The sequence below is a fragment of the Aureobasidium namibiae genome, assembly GCF_000721765.1.
Source record: "Aureobasidium namibiae CBS 147.97 unplaced genomic scaffold scaffold_36, whole genome shotgun sequence".
Classification (NCBI taxonomy): domain Eukaryota; kingdom Fungi; phylum Ascomycota; class Dothideomycetes; order Dothideales; family Saccotheciaceae; genus Aureobasidium; species Aureobasidium namibiae.
This window is the reverse complement of record NW_013581173.1, coordinates 18,690-38,599: the sequence shown is the minus strand read 5'-3', so window position 1 is coordinate 38,599 and position 19,910 is coordinate 18,690. Positions and strand designations below refer to the sequence as shown.

The window sequence follows — 19,910 nt, the reverse complement described above, 5'->3', positions numbered from 1 at the left end:
TATGTTTCACAAAAACGCTGCCGTAGTCTGTGTCAATCCCTGACTGTTTCAGTGGTCCGAGTTATCAGCGGCCTGGCTTGGAGCCACCACCGGCGATATTGCCGCCTATCTTGAATGGACCGGGTGCTAAGCTTCAAGCAAGTCTTTTTTCCGTGCCGGTTCATGTTGTAGACGAACGCCTCAAGCATGCCAGAGCTTGTGACTGGGATGTGTCATATGTCGACGACCAAGGATTTCGCAATATTCTCTCTTCGTATCTGACTTGGGACCACCACGGACACCGTCCTTTTGACGAAGATGACTTTCTCGATGGCTTGATCAAACGACCTACAGATACCTGTTCAGAGATCTTAGTGCACACCATCCTGGCTTATGGGGCAGTAAGTCTGAGTTTGCCCTTGTGTTGTGTTTTGCTTGCAGCTGATGCGCTTCTAGTTCAACTACTCCCACGTCGATCCTGATCGTAGTCCAGTCATTTTTCAAGCTGCTTGGTCCAGGGCTCAAGAACTCTGGAAGGACAATATCGATAAGGAGAGCAGCATTAGCTCTGCTGCAGCCAGCATGATAATGTGGTCCGTCCACACTTTACTTACCGACGATGACCTTGGCATGCCCTGCTTACTGGAAGCACGACACATAGCGCACAACATGGGACTGTACGATGCCAGCCGTGCTGATCGTGTATACGATCCTCTACAGCCACGGCGGTCGCGAGCCAGGGCAATTTGCGCCTGGGGCATCTACTCTTGGATCAAGTTAGTGCTGCTCTCCATTCTGACAGGTCAGCTGCTGACGTTCTTCCAAGCTTGAGCGAACTCGCATTTCGGACTGATATGAGCTTCGACTCACCTCCGCCTATCGACCCGCCATGCGCTTCTGTCAACGCCACGGAAGACTGGTCACCGTGGCCATGGCCGCGTAGTGGAAGGCCTATTCCTATGTTGAAAGTCGAGACCTTCGTCGCCCAATCTCGCTTGAGCCTAATCATAAAGGAGATCGTGCTGTTGATTAGACAAAGCTCGAATTTGCTGACCCCGGCCTACCAGAAAGCTACACTCGTGCTTTACCAACGTATACAGAAGTGTTGGAGCTCGATAGATGCGGCTTTGAAAGTTTTGAGTGAAAGCCCTCCCCATATCCTCTACCTTAAGTAAGTCAAGATCTTTTGGTGGTGGTGTCAGCCGGACTGTCGTGTGTTGACTGTATTAGCGCCCTCTACAACTCAGCAGTGATCGAGTTGTTGCGTCCTTTGACAACTACGCCTTCGCATCCCTCGCCACATGCAGCGCCCCTGGAAGCGGCTGGACTGGCTGTTGAGCCGACACTATCATATGCCGCGTCTGCAACACAATCGCAGCGTATCCTCTACAGGTTCTTCGATGAGCTATACGGCCAAGGTCAGGTGGTAGTTCTCCTTACGGCTTTTGTCGTTGCAGTCGCCTTCGAGATACTTCCCGTGTACGAGATTTCGCCAGACGCCCGATTTGACTTCCTCGTCGCTATGAGAGTCATCTATCACGGTGCCAAGCAGTTTCCAGTACTCCGATACGCAGCGTTAGGAATTGAACGAGCAGCTCATGACATGGATCTCATCTTGCTGGACAAAGTGGTAGTCATGATGCAAGAAATTCGGGAGATGATCGCGAGCGCAGATCAAGATGGCGGCAGATCCAAATGGGTCGTGAATTTCAACGCAGATGAATTAGGAAGCCAGGAGTCGAGGCTAAGCAGTGTCATCGACCAATTCAGACAGATGGAGATTGAAGGTAAACCTAGTTAATGGCCGTAATTCTGGTCCTGATGTTCAAGACTCTGTTGCGAGCCGTACAGCTCGTCGGAGTTAGCGAAATTCCTGTTGGAAAAAATATCAAAGGCGACGTGGTCACGACAGATGACAGTTCGCTTTACATATGTAGCACAACTCCGAGCTTTCCAAGAACACGACGTCGCAATGCGATTGGATGACAATTAGACTTGAATCTGTTTGTGGTAGAGAGCGGAAACGGACACTGACCCCGCATAGCTAGAAGCGGAAATGTGTAGCGCTCCGAAATCGTTCGGCCACAAGTCTCGTCCGGTCGCAAATGAGCATTTTTCTACGCCTGCCTTCCCGTCTCCACCTTAGACGTGGAAATATTCAGCAGATCCGTGGCCGGTGCTCAGCAACTTGGCCCTCACATCTTGTCTGCATGTACAATGCCCGAGTACGCAGCAAAGCATCACGGCCTCGGGCTGCAGTAGAGCTCTTTGGAAGGCGCTAATGAATTCAGCACATCGGCATCGTTGATGGTACCAGTACGGATCACTCTGAGAGCGGGCTGAGACTCGGGATGAACCCACATGATACAGCTGCATCTTCCACAAGCATACGATGTCATGGTGTTTGCTGAGTCTGCAATTCGTTTGAACGTATCGCTGGTGCCGGAAAGGTGCTTGAAGTTGGAGCACTCACTGCCAGGTCCTCTCTTGAGGCTCTCTTCGAAAGGGATACGACAATCAGTTTACGGCATGATCCATGAGGACCGCGAATGTGTTACCGTTATATCCTGGTGTTTTCTTGCACCAACCACAGTGGCAGAGACGCTGCGCAGAGAAGTGAGTAGTGAGTCGAAACTTTGAGCATAACTTTCGGGCAGGGTTTGGTCGACGTCGAGATTGGTCGGAGCGATGATGTAATTGTCCAAATTCGACACGGTCAAGACCAAGTCTCGACTGCTCTCTCCTCGCACCCAACCATGTCGAACTGGCTTGTCTCGCCGTCAATTGCCATAGCTTCGCATCCGTCCATCTGAATGGGAGTCATCTTCCTAGCCGCGTGCGCCGCCGTCGCCCTCTGGATCGCCCACGGCGCGTACAAGATCTTAGTCTATCCCAGATTCAGTCCTTACCGCCATCTGCCCTCGCCTGATCAAGGCCCCATATGGAAGCGGCTGTTTACCGAGCCCGACACGTTCGACTTCCTCCGATGGGCCGACCAAGTGCCCAACGACGGCCTGATCCGCTACTTTGGCATCCTCAACGATGAGCGCCTGCACGTCACCAACACCCAGGGACTGGTGCAGCTGCTGCAGAAAGACACATATCTCTACAGGAAGGCCAGCGCTCAGGGTCAGCTCGTCAAGTTCCTTGCTGGCGACAATGTCGTCGTCGCCGAAGGCAGCAAGCACAAGGTCGGCCACACCACTCTCGCCCTCGGCCCGCCCAACCCAACCCATCTCGCTGACCATCCTAGACTGTCCGCAAAGGACTGCAACCCGCCTTCAGTCCCGCTCGCAAGCCCCATTGGTACCAGCTCTTTTCCACCACTGCCCTAGACCTGGTTCAAGCCATCGACCACCAGAACACATCGGGCAGCGACCAACCCGCCATCAATCTCAGCCGCATGCTCAGCCAGATGGGCCTTGACACGATTGGGAAAGATTGCGTCGGCACGGAATTTGATTCGCTCAGGTCGCCCAGAGGCGACAAGACGTTGGGCTACCTCAAGCTATTCAACACCAGCGCCAACGCCCACCTGCTCGAGATTATCATGCACCTGTTTCCCTTCTGGTTGCTCGAAGCTCTTCCCTTCAAGGCTGTCCAGTATGCTCGCAACATGACGGGTCGGGTGAAGGAGACTGTCCAGCATGAGGCAGTCCAGGACATGTCGGCCCAAGATCATGGACAAGAAAAGGAAGACATGAACGACAAAAACATGGTCGATTGCATGAGGCGCGATCTGCTGTCGCCTGAGCAGGTTATCAACAACGCTCTGACCATGGTAACTGCTGGTCACGAAGAGATTGGCACTGCTCTGACCTGGGTCGTCTACTTCCTGATTCTCTATCCCCAGGTCCAGACTCGACTCCGCCGCGACATCACATCAACCCTGGGCGACGCGAATGACTGGAAGGACAAATGCTTCACCGAGGACGACTTCAACAAGCTCCCCTACTTGCGCGCCGTCATCAACGAAAGCCTGCGCCTCAGGCCCAACGTGCCCGTCATCTGGCGCGAATCCACAACTCCCTCCACCCTTCTCGACACTGCCATCCCACACCGCGGAACCGTCATCACAGCGTCGACTTGGGCAATGAACAGGAACGCCGACGAATGGGGTCCAAATGCGACCGATTTCAGCCCCGACCGTTGGCTGGACGATGTCAATGGAGGAGCAAAGTCGGCCTTTTCTTTCATGACTTTCGGCCAAGGCCCTCGTAAGTGTATTGGTGAAATCTACGCCAGAACTCAGATGGAATGTGTCCTCGCTGCTTTGGTCGACAGCTTCGTCTTTTCCAGTGCCCTCAGACTCGACGACATTGCCCCCAGTCAGGGAATGATCACAGTCAAGGTCTGGCAAGGCTTAAGAATATTCGCTCAGCCCGTCGAGCGAGCACCATAGTCATTATGCCGCATGCTGCCTGATGAGTTTCGACTGGATCGCTGTGAACTGCAATCACACCTGCGATTCAAGGCAGTCATTATGGTTACCAAGATTGCCTCCCGTGGCACCGAGGAGATGCGAATAGGCAATTAGTCTCTGGGAATACATTGAACGTGGCAGCCAGGATCAGCTGACGCAATCAAGCATTCGTCAGCGATAAGGCAAAAGCTTAGCGAGCTTGAAATGTGGGATCCAACCGTCGCGACAGTATTCCCGGAGGATTCACGATCGCTTCACTGGACTCCAGCCAATCGCGGGTCCGAGGCGTCCGGGGACTGCGATTTCATCACTGTCATTTTGTCGTGTCACGCTGCTGACTGTTCCTCATCGCCGGGCTACGATGCTCCAACGACACGCTCTCATCGACTTTGCTAGATCAACACTGCCTACCTGGTATACAAGGCATCCACTGAGCTGTCGAAGAACGAGATGGTTGTCAAACAAGACCCTGGCTACTCGTCCATCCTTATATTTGTCGACTGTGACCACGATATGTGCCTTGCATAGTCTCAGCATGTACCGTGGTGCCAGTCGAGTCGGCGATAAGACTTCCTTCCTTGATTCGCCGCCTCAAATTCGCTCAGCGTTGTTATCTTCCCTGTCGCTACTCACTATTGGCTCGGATCCAGGATTCTTAGGTTCTACACAGTCGCTTACTCCTGAGGGTGGTGATTCCACGTACGCGTCTGTGGATCGCGTTCGAGCTCATAAACAATATTTTGGAAAGAGTGGCTGGTCTCGTGCTCGCGGACACTCGCGGGAGTGATGCTGCGAGGCCTTTTCTTATTTATTGTCGCGCTCCCCTGCAGATGGCCTTTGGGCGTACTGAAAATATTACTGGGTCAGACTCTTTCTCTTCTTCCGTGTCACGAAGCGTTCACTGTCCTTGAGGACTCATCTGCAATATGTCGGACCTGGGAAATCCCACCCCAGCTTGGCTGAACACTGGTGACAACGCGTGGCAGCTCACTGCTGCTTCCCTCGTCGCCCTACAGAGTATACCTGGTCTCTGTGTTCTGTATGCAGGACTGGTGCACAGAAGATGGGTCATCAACAGCATGATGATGGTACCATTGCCTCTCCAATAGCAAAACCCCCAAGCACCACTAATCAGATCGCCAGGTCTTCTACGCCTTTGCAATGACGCTCATTGTTTGGGTCCTTGTGGGCTACAAAGTCGCGTTCGGCGAATACATGCTCCCCTTTGCAGGCATCCCAAACACCGTACTGCGCATGAGCGACGAGCTGATCCAGTCAACGCTTCCTTCCGCCGGCGTGAGTCAAAACTTCCCGCAATCAACGATGGTCTACTTCCAGTTCGTCTTTGCAGCGATCACTCTCGCCCTGATCGCTGGTGCCTATCTCGCGCGCATGAACTTCACAGCCTGGATGATATTCGTGCCACTCTGGTTGATCTTTGCGTACTGCCCCGGCGCATACAGCATCTGGGGCGGTGGCTGGGCTACAAAACTCGGCGTCCTTGATTATTCCGGTGGTTACGTTATCCACTTGTCCTCCGGCACGGCCGCTTTCGTTGGTTCCTATTGGATCGGACCGCGCCTGAAGAAAGACAGAGAGAATTTCACTCCCAATAACATCCCACTCATGATGGTCGGAGCCGGCATCCTCTGGGTTGGCTGGAATGGCTTCAATGGCGGCGATCCGTACTCTGCTTCCCCTGATGCCGGCGCTGCTGTTCTCAACACCAACATCTGCTCTGCTATGTCCATGCTCACGTGGACATGCATGGACATCATCTTCTTCGGCAAGCCCTCCATCATTGGCTCCGTGAACGGCATGATCACTGGTCTGGTCGGCATCACACCCGCCGCTGGGTTCGTCGCTGGTTGGGGCGCCATCATCATCGGGTTTTGTACTGGCACCGTCCCCTGGGTCAGCATGAACATAGTCGCGACGCGCTCCTTTATCTTCAAGCGCCACGTCGACGACACTCTGGGTACGTATCTCTTGTGTTCGCAGTCAACTACATACAATAAGCTAACCCATCGCCAGGCATCACGCACACACACTTTGTTGCGGGTCTCATTGGTGGCTTCCTGACAGGACTCTTTGCCACCGTCGACGGCGTGGCCGGCTTCGGCGACACGAACCCTGGTGGCGCCATCGACGGCAACGGCAAGCAAGTCTGGCTGCAGATAGTCGGCGCTCTCTTCATCATCGGCTGGGATGCCGTTTGGACCTCACTCATCATGCTCTTTATCAAGTACGTGTGCCGCGTGCCGCTGCGCATGAGCGAAGAGGACATGTTGCTGGGTGACGACGCCATTCACGGCGAGGGTGCGTACTGCTTCTTTGATGACATGATGGGCCCCACGCCCGAGAACGATGGCGCTGTGCTTGAAGGGTTGAAGGTTGAGCATGATCTGGAGGTTGGTATCGGTGGGCCTACAAGATCTGAGCAAACCAAGAAGGATTAGAGAGACGGCAGTTTCGGTTATTCACTGTGCTCGTTCATGTACCAGCTGATGCTACGGTTTAAAAATCATTGCATTCTCCTGCAGAAGCTGCGTCTAAAAGCTCCACAACATCGCTGGTCGAAAGTTCGAACATGTGGCATTTCTTGTTGATCTGCTTGGTAAAGGCTGATAGTCTGCAAGCTTGTTTCTCTACACTCTCACTAATTAACGCATACCGCAACATTCACCCCAAGAGCAGGGCTCATAGAACCCCTCGAGACGACAATCAAAAGCCAACAGTAATCATTCGACCACCTAACAGCTTCACAGTAGACCGGATAATACAAGAAGCAGATCCGCATACAATCAGCCATCTCTGTGGCCTCAAATGAATCGAAGACAGTGCCGTCGATCTGGTAGCCATTGCAGTAGAGATTGAATCTACCATAGTCTTGAACGGACCATAAGGATCCATAAGGCTGGGCTCCGCAAGGAGGGTCGGTATAGACGGGCACGATTTCAGTAGTCGTCAATGTAGCCAGTTCGGTCATTACGGACGTTGCAGTCTCGAAAGCGGTCGAGGTTGTGGTAATGGAGGTCGTCTGGGTGACGGTGAACAGCACAGTTTCGAAAATTGTCTTTGTTGCCGGTTCACTTGCTGCTCTACGACACGCAGAGTCAATGGCGCCTTCGGGGTAGGAGATCAATGCAGATGGAGTTTCTATGGCACGCTTACGTGCCTTGACACTCGTGGGATCGACAGTGGTGTAGATTGTAGATGTTACAGTAGCGGTCCCAGCAAACTCGGTCGTAGTTGAAGATTCGACCTGAGTTATGGTAGTGACGTCGATTGACGTGCTCGTTTCGATCGTAACTGCGTACAATTCCGCTCTGAACGTGACCAAGGCGGTGGTGTAACTGAGGTAACTCGTGCAGAAGTTTTCAAGAGATTGTGATGTTATCAGATCGTAAGCATCTAAGGTTGGGTTCGGCGTTGCTGAAGATGATGTGCTGATTATGCTACTTATGGAGCTCCACGAGAATGAGGTCTCAGGCACAATGCTTGAAGCTTGTGACGATGATGAGGGGTACCTGGAAGAGAACATTGCAGAAGGCCTCGATGACGACGTGGACATTCTGGAGCTTGAGAAAGGAGCTGGAAATCGCGTACTCGATGTTGCAAGGCTCGACGATATCTTGCTCGATGAGATGAAGCGGAATGAGCTTCGACTGCTGCTAATCAATGAGCTAGGCGAGATGTTGGTCAAGGAGGACCTGCTTGTTGAGGTCTGGGTTGAGGGCGATCTGTTGGAGGTACTAGTAGGCATAGCTTTGGTCGATGACACTGCCTTGGTAGAGGAAACTCTTGTAGAGATGGGCTGGCTACCTGATATACTGGTCACACTCAAGAAGCTCTTCGAGGATGCCTTCGTCGTCATAGCCAGTCTAGACGTTGATGTCGTGGAACCCTTTGATGACGAACGAGTGATTGATCTCGAAGAAGATTTCGAAGTAGGCCTCTTTGTCGAAATGGACGTTCTTGTTGTACTTGATGTCTTGGTCGACGATTTGGAGGACTCTGTGACGCACTTGCAGGCCTTTCTTACAGCAGGAACATTCACGTTGGGTATCGGCGAATCATCTCGCTCGCTTCATCCAAATGTCAGTGTGAGAACTCCATTCAAACATTCCATCAGGCTTACAAGGATCCAAAGAAGATGCAGAACGACGACGGATTCTGAAATTCTTTGCTAACGAGATTGGCGGATTTGCTTGGACAAAGCGCAAACACGAAGCTCTGGAGACGCGCTGCATTGGCAATTGCTGCCAGATTTTTCGCCTTCCTACCAACAGGTTCAGCACTGACAATACATCGGCAAGCAGTTAGCAATGCGTTTGCGTTGATCTTGGTGATGGGCGAGTTCGTCCTGCCACTGTTTCATGGTCAGCAGATAAACCCAATATCACTTTGCCAGGATGTGTCGCACTCTTTGAGATACCAAGCACAGAAGTAATGAGGATGGACCACTTGTTGCGACACTGTGATCACATCAGACATGATGCATGATCTCGGTTCAATGGCTAATGAGTGGACAGTAAGGAACAGGCTACAGATCAGAAGGAACTGCATGATCAAAAGCAGAGGAATGGGACTGATCGCACCCAGTTGGGAGAAGAAACTGACTACTTATTCGAAGGAGGGAGTAGCGCTGTTTGCAGGGCCGACCTGGTGGTATATGCTTGGCTGTTACAGCTTTGTTCAGCTGGGCACTAGTTAGATCCTATCTTGCTTCAAGACGTTGGCAAACCTACATCTTCTAGCCACGAAAGATTCATCCAGTACTGGACCACTAGGATACAGTCCGTATTGATGAGCAGCGGCTCTAGCCGTTAGGATCATCGCAAAAGGATGCGTGTGAGCCCAGCACTGGATGTTCACAATGCTCGACGACATTGATCAGTCGCTTCCAAAACAACCATAACCAGAACAATGAAGGAGCCCAATGCTGACTTCCTTTAGACACCCAAACTAACCAGCGTAAGTGCTGAGGTCACCGTCTCTATGCGACGAGGAACCTTGAGTTTAGCAGTATCAATTGCTATACCTCATGCTTAGCGTGAAATGTATCTCGAATCTCCTTAGTTGCAAGTCTTGATGTTTAAGCCTTGCATTTCTTTATGCATCCTACATTCATTTGCTCCTTGACATTGTGATACCTGTGACCATTCACAGTCCACAGTACTGATCCAATCTGGGCCACGCATTCGCCAGCTGTAAAGCCTTGCCTCCCTCTGCAAACGCCACTAAGTCACTTTGATTTTGTCTGAACTACGGCCAGGCAAGATATCCGCCGTCAGAACTGTTGAACCGTTTCGGACCAGCTCCAGGACATTCTGCAAAGCTCAGCCATAAAGCCTCCATCGTTTGACTGACCGAGTACTCGAAGCTGGTGGAGTTTCCGGGGCCATACTTGTCATGGGTGCCGAACAACAAAGGCAGCTCAGAGCTGTGGTAAGCACCAAACCAAGAGACGGGGGATGTGTTGGTGAAGTTACCGGTGTAGAGGTAGCGGTAGGTTGGATAGAGCTCTGGTGCGAGGTCGCGTCGAGCAACATCTCTGGCAACAGGACAAGCGATGATCGAAAGTGTCGTGTTCACTAGTGTCGCATTGCCAGGACCAGACGGTGTGTACGGCACAAAGCCCGCACCTTCATTCGTGTTCGAGCCAGTGATGAGAGGCAATCGAGCCAAGTGTCCATGAGTGAGTCGGTCAGTGTAGTTGGTGAACACAGTGATATTGTCGTCTGTTGGTGTGAACGAAATTGTAGGTGTTTGCTTGTTGATGACATAATTCGACAAAGCATTTTCCAACGTCGATGCATTGACGCGACGGACGCAATGAAGCTCGTTCACTGCACTCATATTGCTGCAGCCGACCAGACCAGCCAGGGCCGTAAAGTTGGAATGGGTCGGGTCGGATTTGGCAATGATGCCTGTAGCACCTGAGTCTGCAATGAGGCCTTTGACAATGGGATCATCCGCGAATGCATAAGGATAGTTGGCGACACTGGCTCCGCCAGCCGATTGACCCCAAAGGGTTATTCTGTCTGGGTCTCCCCCAAAATGTGCAATGTTACTGTAGGTCCACTCCACACTGTGTTCGGGTCAGCAAGACGAGATCTCTGGAAGCTTTGGACAAACTCCCGCCTTTCGCTGATCAAGAAGACCAGGATTTTGGTGGGACAATGCAGCAGCATTAGGAAAGCCGAAGACATCCACGCGATAGCTGCATCACGTTAGTATCCATTATAGCCAAACAAGAACATGGAGGCGACTTACTTCATGACGACGACAATATGCGACTGAGTCCTCTTGACCCACTTGTCAGGAATTTTGTACATTGAATTCTGACCTCCACTGGTCAATCCACCTCCAGGAATGTACAAGAACACTGGCAAGGGAGACCCCTTCCTGTCAATGGCAGCGATGGATGGGGTCCAGATGGACAGATAAAGACAGTCTTCGGACTGCCCGCCACTGATCAGGAACTCCGTCTCGTAGGCGGTGTAGATAGTAGATCCGCTGGAGAATTGCTGCATGCAGGAATTAGGTAGCGAAGTAGCATTGATGGTAACTTGAATGCGCACTACGTCCTCTGGAGGAGCGAATCTTAACTGGCCTACTGGCGGCCTAGCATATGAGATGCCGAGGAACTGACGCACGTCTGGTGCAGTTTGATTGACAAATCATTGGAGCTGGCCGCTGGTCGTGTTGACGGTAAGTGTATCTTGCAAAGACGCAGAGCTGGCGTGTGCCAAACCCAAGATGGCAGATAGGTGAATTGCATTGAACAACATGATATGCAGAACTCTGTTTCTTGCTGCGAAGTAGATGAGCAAAATGTCCGCCGAAGGTGATAGATGACTGATATACTCCTCCTGTAGAGAAGATATATAGCTACTCTTTCGAACCATAACCGAGGGTCCCGGGTCAAATCATAACAGAGCTCGTGATAGTCATTGTCGATCTTTTCGCATGGCTTTGGTCAAACCCTGTAGATCTGCATGCGGCATTTGAGTCGGTAGAGGCCTCCCTGCGGGGTCTTAGGGCTTGAGGGCGACTCTGAAAGTAAGACAAGCCGGGGAAATCTCCTTGATTCTCTCAGATATAGACGGCGATTACGTATACCAAGTCGGCTCAGGGACCTCATCTAACAGGTAGAAGCGCCCCAGTTCGCGATTCTTGTATGCGACGGGATCATGCAAGGAGTGAACCCTTACATCTCTCCAGAAGCGATCCAGGCCAACTTTGCTGCCTGTCGCCCGACTTCCAGTCACCTCGAATACACCTGCTGTGACCTTAAGACTCGTATCTGTGGTCACGATCTTGGCGCTGGCCACAAGCTCTGCCACTTCGCCCCTCGTTCGTGCGGACACATCTCGATCCTTGCCATGAGCGACGAAGATGTCGCTGATAGCCACGCCCGCACGATCTGTCAATGCTTCCGCCGCCAACAAATGCGCGTGAAAATTGCCATATCGCTCCAAGATGTAGAACTCATCCGTGGCTGACTGTTTGTTGTCGCCTCCATATGGCCAAGCGCGTGTTGAGGTCGTGGTATACCCCCTTGCAAACTCGAGACTACCTTGAGCAATGCCAAGGTAGAAGTTCGAAAACACAAGTTGAATGGTTGGGAGAAGCAGTGTTGCAAAGGGAATCGACAAAACATCAGGTGACGGTATCTTGGCCGCGGCATCCCAGCCTAAAGCATCGCTCCATGGAACAGCTACGTTGTTGATCTTCACGCTACCAGATTCGCTGAGGCGAAGACCAATGTTGTTCCAGTTGTGCGCAAATTCGAACCCGGGCTGTGAGGTCGGCACAATGGCGAAGATGTGGTTTTCTGTGCCTGCCAGCACGCCCTCCAGGACAGTAAGGTCAGAGATCACGCCTCCAGTGTTAAAATGCTTGGATCCGTTGAAGATGAGCTTATTGCCATCCTCCTGGATGATGAGATCGCTGTCTCGAGGATTGACGGCGCCTGCAGTACCCTGGTCAGCCATCCCACAACGACAACCGCGAACATCTCAAGCGCTTACCTCCGACAAAATAGTTATTCTCGATGATCAATCTCTGGAACCTGTCTTTCTGCTCGTCTGTGCCAACAATGTCGGCGGTCTTGGACCAGAGCAAGTGATAGCCCAGCAACATTCCAATACTGCCATCACCCTTTGCGACCTCACGGATGGCTTTGTACCCAATTTCCCAAGACTGTCCACCACCACCATATTCGACAGGTCCGAGAATCTTCAGCAGCCCAGAGCTTTTCAGCAAGGACACTTCGGCCACGGGAGACTTGTTCGCATGGTCACGAGCTGCGGCATCTCTGGCAAGAATTCTGGAGACTTCATGGGCACGTTGCGACCAAGAGGCTGCCGAAGAGGGAAGTCCTTCTGAGGCAAAGGCTTCGTGATGTGGTTTGTACACGGATGAGTCAGAAGACTCATATGCTGTCGTTTGATGACTTGCGCTCTTGATTGGTGGCGCAATGAAGCTTTCACTGATGTTGGTCGCGGAAGGAGACATTGCAGAGAATGGGATTTAGTTCTTCTCAGCAAACTCGGACTTTGCAGGTCGCTCACTGATTTGCTTTTGCAAGGGCGAGTAATGAGTTTATATGCTCGAGCTGATCATGTCTCGTGGTTTCAGACGGATGGTTGCACCCCAGGATTTCGTGTCGATGGTGTGATCGAGCCCCAAATTGCCCCATATCACACCAACAACTGGCTTGCCCACTAAGAGTCTTACGTCGATCACGCAAAAACCACCCCATGGTGGGGTAGAACATGCTTTATCGCAACGACGAGCTATGGTGCAAAAGCACGTCTTCAATCTCTGGTTTTTTTTCATGTCACCAAGTCCTCAGCAACAACCCGACCACCTGGTCGGGATTTGATCGCCAGTTCTTATTGCGGTGCAACTTCAACTTCATAACAAGTACATTCTTGTTCGACTGTAAGGTGTATGTGTAGTCACAGACTCTCGTACTCACCAGTCGAGTATGTGCGAAGCAATAGTGACGGATAAGTGCCTCAATCGTGTTTTGGGCGCAGTGTTCGCAAGGAATGACTTTATTGCGTGATACAGGCTGGTCTTCAAGGGCATTCGAGGATTGACCTATCCGATCATCAAGGTCAGAGCACGATAAGCCGTGATTCGCAGATGGCTCGCATTCGCTATCGCCGACCCTCGTCCGAGTGTCTTCTATAATATCTGCTCCTTCCGTCATTTGAGCATCCTTCGAGATCTCCACGCTTCTGAGGATTGTTTAGCGTGTTGCAACCATGTCGGAAACACAGGCAGCCATTCCTCTGTCCCAGGTAAGACACTCTTAACCTATCTCGTTGATTCTCGCTGAAAGGCTACCTACCAGGGTGCTGGATATGGCGTTGTCATTGGCCTAGGAGCTTTGTTCGCCTTGGTCATGATCGGTGTCACTTCAATAATGAGGCGTCGTGGCAATGTTGAGAACGCCGAGGAATTTACGGTCGCCAAACGCTCGCTCGGTACCGGTTTGACCGCTGCTGGAGTGACTTCCTCTTGGACTTGGAGCACAACATTGCTTTCTTCTGCGACTGTGGCATATGAGTACGGTGTGGCTGGATCCTTCTTCTATGCTGCATGCAATAGCACTCAGATCATGATATTCAGCAACCTTGCGATTGTAAGTCTCGCCTCTCAGGCTATGGATCGATCGTAGCAGCTAATTTGTACTAGGAATCGAAACGCAAGGCGCCCAATGCTCGTACTTTCCTGGAGATCATTCGTGTTCGTTACGGTACTGTTGCACATCTGTCGTTCATGTTCTTCAGCTTAGCTTCGAATATCCTGGTTGTGTCGTCTATCTTGATAGGCGGTGCTGCTGCAATCAACTCTCTGACCGGCATGAATGTATATGCTAGTCTATGGTTGTTGCCTATGAGTGTGACTGCATACACTCTACGTGGCGGACTTCGAGCAACAATCTTGACGGATTATGTGAGTACATAAGTGACTCCAAATTTTAAGATTTTCAGAACGCTGACCAATACAGGTACACACTGCCATAATCTTGATCATCATCTTCGTCTTCTGGTTCAAAGTCTACGCCACGGGTGATCAGATTGGATCCCCAGCAAAGATGTGGGACTTGCTTCACGACGCTGCTAAGCGAAACGACTACCCTGCACCGACAAAAGGAGGCACCTACTTGACCATTCGGTCTCTGGGAGCGCTCAAGTTCGCCATCCTCAGTATACTTGAGTACACAGGTGTAGTCTTCCTCGATAACTCGTTCCATCAGAAAGGCATTGCAGCTGATCCTGCTTCTGCTGTTCCGGGATACGTTCTAGGAGGACTGGCGTGGTATGCGATGCCTTTCACCTTGGCAACTACTATGGGCATTGCCGCCATTGCGCTGGAGAACACGCCGGCATTTCCCACATATCCTAACAGGATGAGTACAACGGAGATCAGTGCTGGGCTGACGCTGCCGTATGCCGCGCAAACAATTGCCGGTACAGGTGGTGCTGGTGCCGTCCTTGTCCTCATGTTCATGAGCTGCACCAGTGCGATCTCGAGTCAACTGATTGGTGTCTCCACCGTGCTGTCTTACGATGTTTACAAGACTTGTGAGTTGCGTTTCTCTTTTCATCACCTGGAGCAATGACTGATCAGGACTACGCAGACATCAAGCCTAGTGCCACAGATGCGCAAATTCTTCGCGCAGGTCATTACTGTGTCGTAGGATTCGCTATTTTCATGGCGGCTTTTGGAAGTATGCTTCACGGAGTCAAGATCGATCTTGGCTTCATCTACAACATGACTGGCATATTCACGGGTTCAGCGTTGCCCGCACTCATCGCAACCTTCTTCTCCACAAGGCAAGGTCCTCTGGCGGCGGTCGCATCGATCTGGACAGGGTTCTTCTCTGCGGTCATCACTTGGGTATGTTTAGTCTAACCTGTGCCATATTGAGAAGCAAAGACTAACTTTGCATAGCTGACACTCGCCAAACGGTTCTCCGGCACTGTAAACATCGCGTCGGTCGGGCGGACTGACCCATGTTTGTATGGTTGTATCGCTGGCATTGGCGCTGCTGCGGTCGTGACCATTGCTATCTCCATCTTCCATAACGCTCGCTACACCTGGGACACTCTCGGTGCTATACGTCTGACAGACGTTGATGGTAGCGACAAAGACGTTGCGTTCGAGGACCCTACTTATAACCCGGAGAGACTGCGGAAGGCGGCTCATATCGCCCGTGCCATCACGGTCTTCTTGTTTCTGGCGCTCTTCATCGTATGGCCATTGAGGTAAGTCTAAGCCGCTTGTTTGTGATTTGACATAGGTACTGACAACAGTTCCAGTCTTTACGGCACAGCATACCAGTTTTCGGAAAAGTTCTTCACGGGGTGGGTCATCGTGTCTTTACTCTGGGCTGTCTTCTCTTTTGGAAGTATTACCATCTACCCGATCATTGAGGAGCGTCATCGTCTTCTGTCCTGGATCAAAGAGTTCTCTACGAAGCCCAAGGTTGAAGAGACGGACTCCGTGGATGAAGTCAAAGTTGAGCCTGATGGTAAGACACAACTATAAGATTGGTTTGCGGTGAACATGGAGACGTTAGCTAGACTAGACTCTCATAGAAAGCTGAGCACAGAGCTTTCTCAACGTCAGACTCTGAGCGCGTTCCTGAGGATCTAACGTGCGGTGATATCCGTACAAAGCCCGAAGTCTTGAGTATATGAATGACGGTCTACAGTCTTTAAGAGTCGTATCATGTATCGGGCCGTTCTAGGAACCATTTATCCTGTAACAGGTCCTTTACCGAGCCTCTCCCTCCAATCCATTCTCATAATCTTACTTATGAGCGTCTTGTCTGCTCGGCAGATTTCTTTGTCTGTGATCCGTTCGAAGAGTCTGACCTGCGAGAACGGAATTTCAGTACAAAATGGCCGCAGCAGTCAGCGAATAGACTGCTTCGCCGATGCTGTTAGAAAGAGGTCCAAAGTACCTGAACTGCTGTTTGAGAATCTCCAAATCATATCCTCCATAACCAAAAGGTGCAATCTTCTGACGCACTAGATTGAAGTCTCCACCGTATATTGGAGGACTAAGTCTTAGTATGTGTGAAATATCGAGCTTGTGTCCTTCACGTTGTTTCAGTTCGCTGCTCCATATCAAACTATACGAGTGAGCGATGCAGCAAGCGGCTCTATAGAACCATATTTTCAGGTTATCTTCATGTGACGAGGTGCGTCCCAAGCAATTCACGCACCCAAACCGACATTCTTTCTATAGTCTAAGCGTCGCCCACTCATGCTGCATAGTCTGACGCCTACTTGTCTTGTTATAGTGATAGAGAGGCAGGCCCACAAGATACAGGATCTGGTTGTCGAGCTATCATATGCAAGTCCACTGCACGTGAGCAGTCGCGTGAGATTGCCTATAGCTAATAAGGCACTAAGAAGAGCTACTTATTAGCTAGGTGCATACTACGTGCTAGGACAACGATTATATGGAATCATCGCAAGTAAAGTAGCCATATTAACATTGTTATGATTGATCAAAGAGGGAGTGTCGCGCGAAGAGGTAGTAGAAGCGGGGAAGCCGTACGGAGACTTTTGGCACGTCACTGTAAGCTGCACCTATGCAGAATTTCCTAATTTGTCACAAGTTGGCAAGGTTCCGCGTGAGGGGTACGGATTTTCATAGCCGAGGTGATCATATCCAGAGTGTTTCCTCCGAGCCCTACATGATTTCCCATTCGGATTCACTGGAAAATGTCAGGGTTTAGAAAATTGGGCTGCCAGGTATGACTTCGCTATCTGCCAGATGGGTTACGAATTGAATTGCTGACCTCGAAGTATTGCCGGAACAAGCATCTTAGATGGTATTAGCACACGCAAGCGCACACCTTGGCCCAGTGCATCTCTGCTAATCTTCAGCTCGGCCCTGTGCAGTGACAAAGCAGAGCCAACGTGTTCTAGATGTAGCCAAGCTGGTCTCAAGTGCACGCGAAGTACTGACCTTCATTTCAGACAGGACGCCCTTGCAAGGTAAGTTAGGTATTGCATAAGAACAACATGTTCGCGTTCGCAGTGTTCCACGCGAACATACTTTCCAAGATACACGTCAACTAAAATATCCCCTTTACACTTGGAGGCACTACACTCACTCTGCGGCTTTTGTGTGTCGTGTTCGATCTGGCTTACTGAGATTGTCTTTTTCTAGGATACTGAACCGCACTTTCTTTGATGGTCGCAGTGAATCATCACGCCATGATGAGGAAAGCTACAAATGGGTCAAAGTGTCGCGCAAGCTCAAGTTCATAGATCAAACAAGCGAAATCACGGCAACATATGGTCAAGACGCAGAATCAGAGAGTCCACCCATGATCGAAGAGATTCATGAGGACCGCGGACCAGGAAACGTCTCCTCGGCGCCTGCAGAGTCTGCGGCAGACATACAGCCCGTGACATACATGACGCCTTCTTCTTATCCCCTCACAACCCAGATTTCTCAAACACCGGATTTGCCGGTTGATGTACAATCGCATACAACGCAAGAAGCGCTTTCAGAGGAGCTGGACCTCCAAGAGTCTTCCCATCACGATGTACATTCTCATTGTACCATCCAGCGACAGAGCTCGCCAGCAGTCGGTGGCGCTATGCACGACACGATCCAGGGGCTCACACAAGCGGCTGAAGATGTCTTCTTCGATCCATCTCAAGAAGCCACTCTACTGCCACGAGCCGAGATGCAGGAGTCATTTTCACCACCAGACAAGACGACGATGACACCTTTCGCAGCTTCTGAGATAGCGACACCGTTGAATGCGTCCAGCATAACAATTAGAAGCAATGCTCTCGGCGGACCCTACTTACAGACCAGGATGCACCAATTGATCAGCGGCCAAGAGGCACAACTCATGCGCTTCTTCATCGACAGCATCGCTCCTTCTTTTGATCTGTGCGACAGGGATCGGCACTTCTCTCTTGTTGTGCCCCAGAGAGCATTGATGTGTCCCATACTGCTCAATGCAGTCTTTGCTGTCTCTGCAAAGTATCTGTCGGCGGTCTCTGATTTCGACCCAGTGGTGTCAGACAGACACAGCCAAGAATGCCTCAAACACTTGATACCAAAGCTTTGCGATGCGGAAGCCATTACGGATGAGAATATTTTGGCTGCAACAGTCATCCTTCGTCATCTCGAGGAACTCGAAAGTTAGTGCACCGACCGCAGCGCCATTCGAGGCATTCAACTAACTTTGACTATTGCTGTCATATAGTGTCCATGTCAGGCTCAGGTGTAGAAAACTATCTGCTGGGAACCCGTCTTTTGATGGGTGCCCAAGAGCATCATCGCGCCTTCGCTGGCGGCCTGCGAAATGCAGTCTACTGGTATGGACTGAGGCAAGAGATCTATGTTTCCTTCATCAAACAGAGGCCTATCCACGAATCGTTCAAACGCTGTACCATGGACGTCCCTTGGAATCCAAATGATGATTTCGAATGGGCTAACAGTATAGTCGCACGAGTCGCTGAGCTCGTCCAGTTTTGCTTCGATGAGACGGAACACTCCATATCTAATTACGACCAGATAGTTCAGCACTTCGATTCCTGGTTCGAGCAGAAGCCGGCGTCATATACGCCTCTCTATTCTGAAACCTGCGACTCTTCGACCGTGTTTCCGAAGTCTTGGTACCTTAACGCGGCGATCATCACAGGAGTGCAGCACTATCATCTTGGCCGAGCACTCCTCGCCGTGTACAATCCAAGGATCCCAAGGTGCATTTGATGAATTACGTCTATATACATTGGACAATGACTGACTTACCAAGGCTGGGAATAGCACATCGATACGCGTTGCAAGATGCAGAGGTAAGAAATTTTCTTGTGAATGATTTGCTTGATACAAACTCATCGAGATCTAGAAATCTTTGAAGGAGCAGGTCATGATCAGCTGCGGTATAGCGTTAGCCACCCCGTCCATGACGGCCAGCTATGTGTGAGTCGTGGTGAAGGATCTCGCCGACTATAAACGATCTGACGCGTACAGCCATGCTTGCCTTATTATTGCTTTGGGTGGGGACCGCTTCACCGAACGTAGAGAGCAAGAAGCGCTCCATGGAATCCTGGTCGAGGCTCAAAAAGTGTACGCTTGGCCTACGCAACCCGTGTACGTGGTTTGGTCCCCTATGCCTGAAGGTTTCGGAATCGTGAACTGACATCATGATCAGGCAGGATCATCTCAGAGAAGTCTGGGGTTGGTAAACCATGCTCGGCCGCCGATGAGCACAAGGAAACTACTTTTGACCCACCTTCCGCTGCCGGGAAGATCTGTTAGTGGTCTTGCTATGCGCGTCGGACAAACAGCCTACTGATAGCGCTAATCGACCCTACTCCAATCGACTCTACTCAGGGTTCCCTCGGAAGTCAATCAGGAACATGTTGACTCTTGGCCCAATCGGCATCATAACTACCCTCCCCGACTCACGTCGCGCAGCAGACCCTTGAGACTCGCC

At 51.1% G+C, this 19,910-nt stretch overlaps 8 protein-coding genes across 8 annotated transcripts; 5 read left to right on the top strand and 3 right to left on the bottom strand.

Moving 5' to 3' along the window:
• Nucleotides 1-2,219: 2,219 nt before the first annotated feature.
• On the bottom strand, nt 2,220-2,580 carry M436DRAFT_18392 (uncharacterized protein; the record flags this gene model as incomplete). Its single annotated transcript, XM_013566867.2, has 2 exons — nt 2,220-2,447; nt 2,506-2,580. Coding segments are annotated over 2 exons (303 nt in total), but the record flags the coding sequence as incomplete, so codon positions are not given.
• A 212-nt stretch (nt 2,581-2,792) lies between these two features.
• On the top strand, nt 2,793-4,381 carry M436DRAFT_59022 (cytochrome P450; the record flags this gene model as incomplete). Its single annotated transcript, XM_013566869.1, has 2 exons — nt 2,793-3,170; nt 3,233-4,381. 2 exons carry the CDS (start codon nt 2,793-2,795, stop codon nt 4,379-4,381), a joined length of 1,527 nt encoding a protein of 508 aa, XP_013422323.1.
• Nucleotides 4,382-5,328: 947 nt separating this feature from the next.
• On the top strand, nt 5,329-6,861 carry M436DRAFT_77103 (ammonium transporter; the record flags this gene model as incomplete). Its single annotated transcript, XM_013566885.1, has 3 exons — nt 5,329-5,490; nt 5,546-6,380; nt 6,437-6,861. The coding sequence occupies 3 exons, from the start codon at nt 5,329-5,331 to the stop codon at nt 6,859-6,861; spliced, it is 1,422 nt and encodes a 473-aa protein (XP_013422339.1).
• A 1,038-nt stretch (nt 6,862-7,899) lies between these two features.
• On the top strand, nt 7,900-8,582 carry M436DRAFT_68402 (uncharacterized protein; the record flags this gene model as incomplete). Its single annotated transcript, XM_013566884.1, has 2 exons — nt 7,900-8,508; nt 8,538-8,582. 2 exons carry the CDS (start codon nt 7,900-7,902, stop codon nt 8,580-8,582), a joined length of 654 nt encoding a protein of 217 aa, XP_013422338.1.
• A 986-nt stretch (nt 8,583-9,568) lies between these two features.
• M436DRAFT_77102 (alpha/beta-hydrolase) lies at nt 9,569-11,199 on the bottom strand (the record flags this gene model as incomplete). Its single annotated transcript, XM_013566883.1, has 5 exons — nt 9,569-9,645; nt 9,703-10,489; nt 10,544-10,628; nt 10,682-11,066; nt 11,163-11,199. 5 exons carry the CDS (start codon nt 11,197-11,199, stop codon nt 9,569-9,571), a joined length of 1,371 nt encoding a protein of 456 aa, XP_013422337.1.
• Nucleotides 11,200-11,520: 321 nt separating this feature from the next.
• On the bottom strand, nt 11,521-12,928 carry M436DRAFT_68400 (acyl-CoA dehydrogenase NM domain-like protein; the record flags this gene model as incomplete). Its single annotated transcript, XM_013566882.1, has 2 exons — nt 11,521-12,383; nt 12,442-12,928. The coding sequence occupies 2 exons, from the start codon at nt 12,926-12,928 to the stop codon at nt 11,521-11,523; spliced, it is 1,350 nt and encodes a 449-aa protein (XP_013422336.1).
• Nucleotides 12,929-13,686: 758 nt separating this feature from the next.
• M436DRAFT_77100 (Na+/solute symporter) lies at nt 13,687-16,131 on the top strand (the record flags this gene model as incomplete). Its single annotated transcript, XM_013566881.1, has 8 exons — nt 13,687-13,722; nt 13,776-14,066; nt 14,120-14,380; nt 14,436-15,012; nt 15,069-15,328; nt 15,383-15,696; nt 15,751-15,962; nt 16,061-16,131. The coding sequence occupies 8 exons, from the start codon at nt 13,687-13,689 to the stop codon at nt 16,129-16,131; spliced, it is 2,022 nt and encodes a 673-aa protein (XP_013422335.1).
• A 2,048-nt stretch (nt 16,132-18,179) lies between these two features.
• Nucleotides 18,180-19,659, top strand: M436DRAFT_59012 (uncharacterized protein; the record flags this gene model as incomplete). Its single annotated transcript, XM_013566868.1, has 6 exons — nt 18,180-18,609; nt 18,675-19,173; nt 19,227-19,266; nt 19,320-19,393; nt 19,445-19,564; nt 19,626-19,659. 6 exons carry the CDS (start codon nt 18,180-18,182, stop codon nt 19,657-19,659), a joined length of 1,197 nt encoding a protein of 398 aa, XP_013422322.1.
• Between the last annotated feature and the right edge of the window lie 251 nt (nt 19,660-19,910).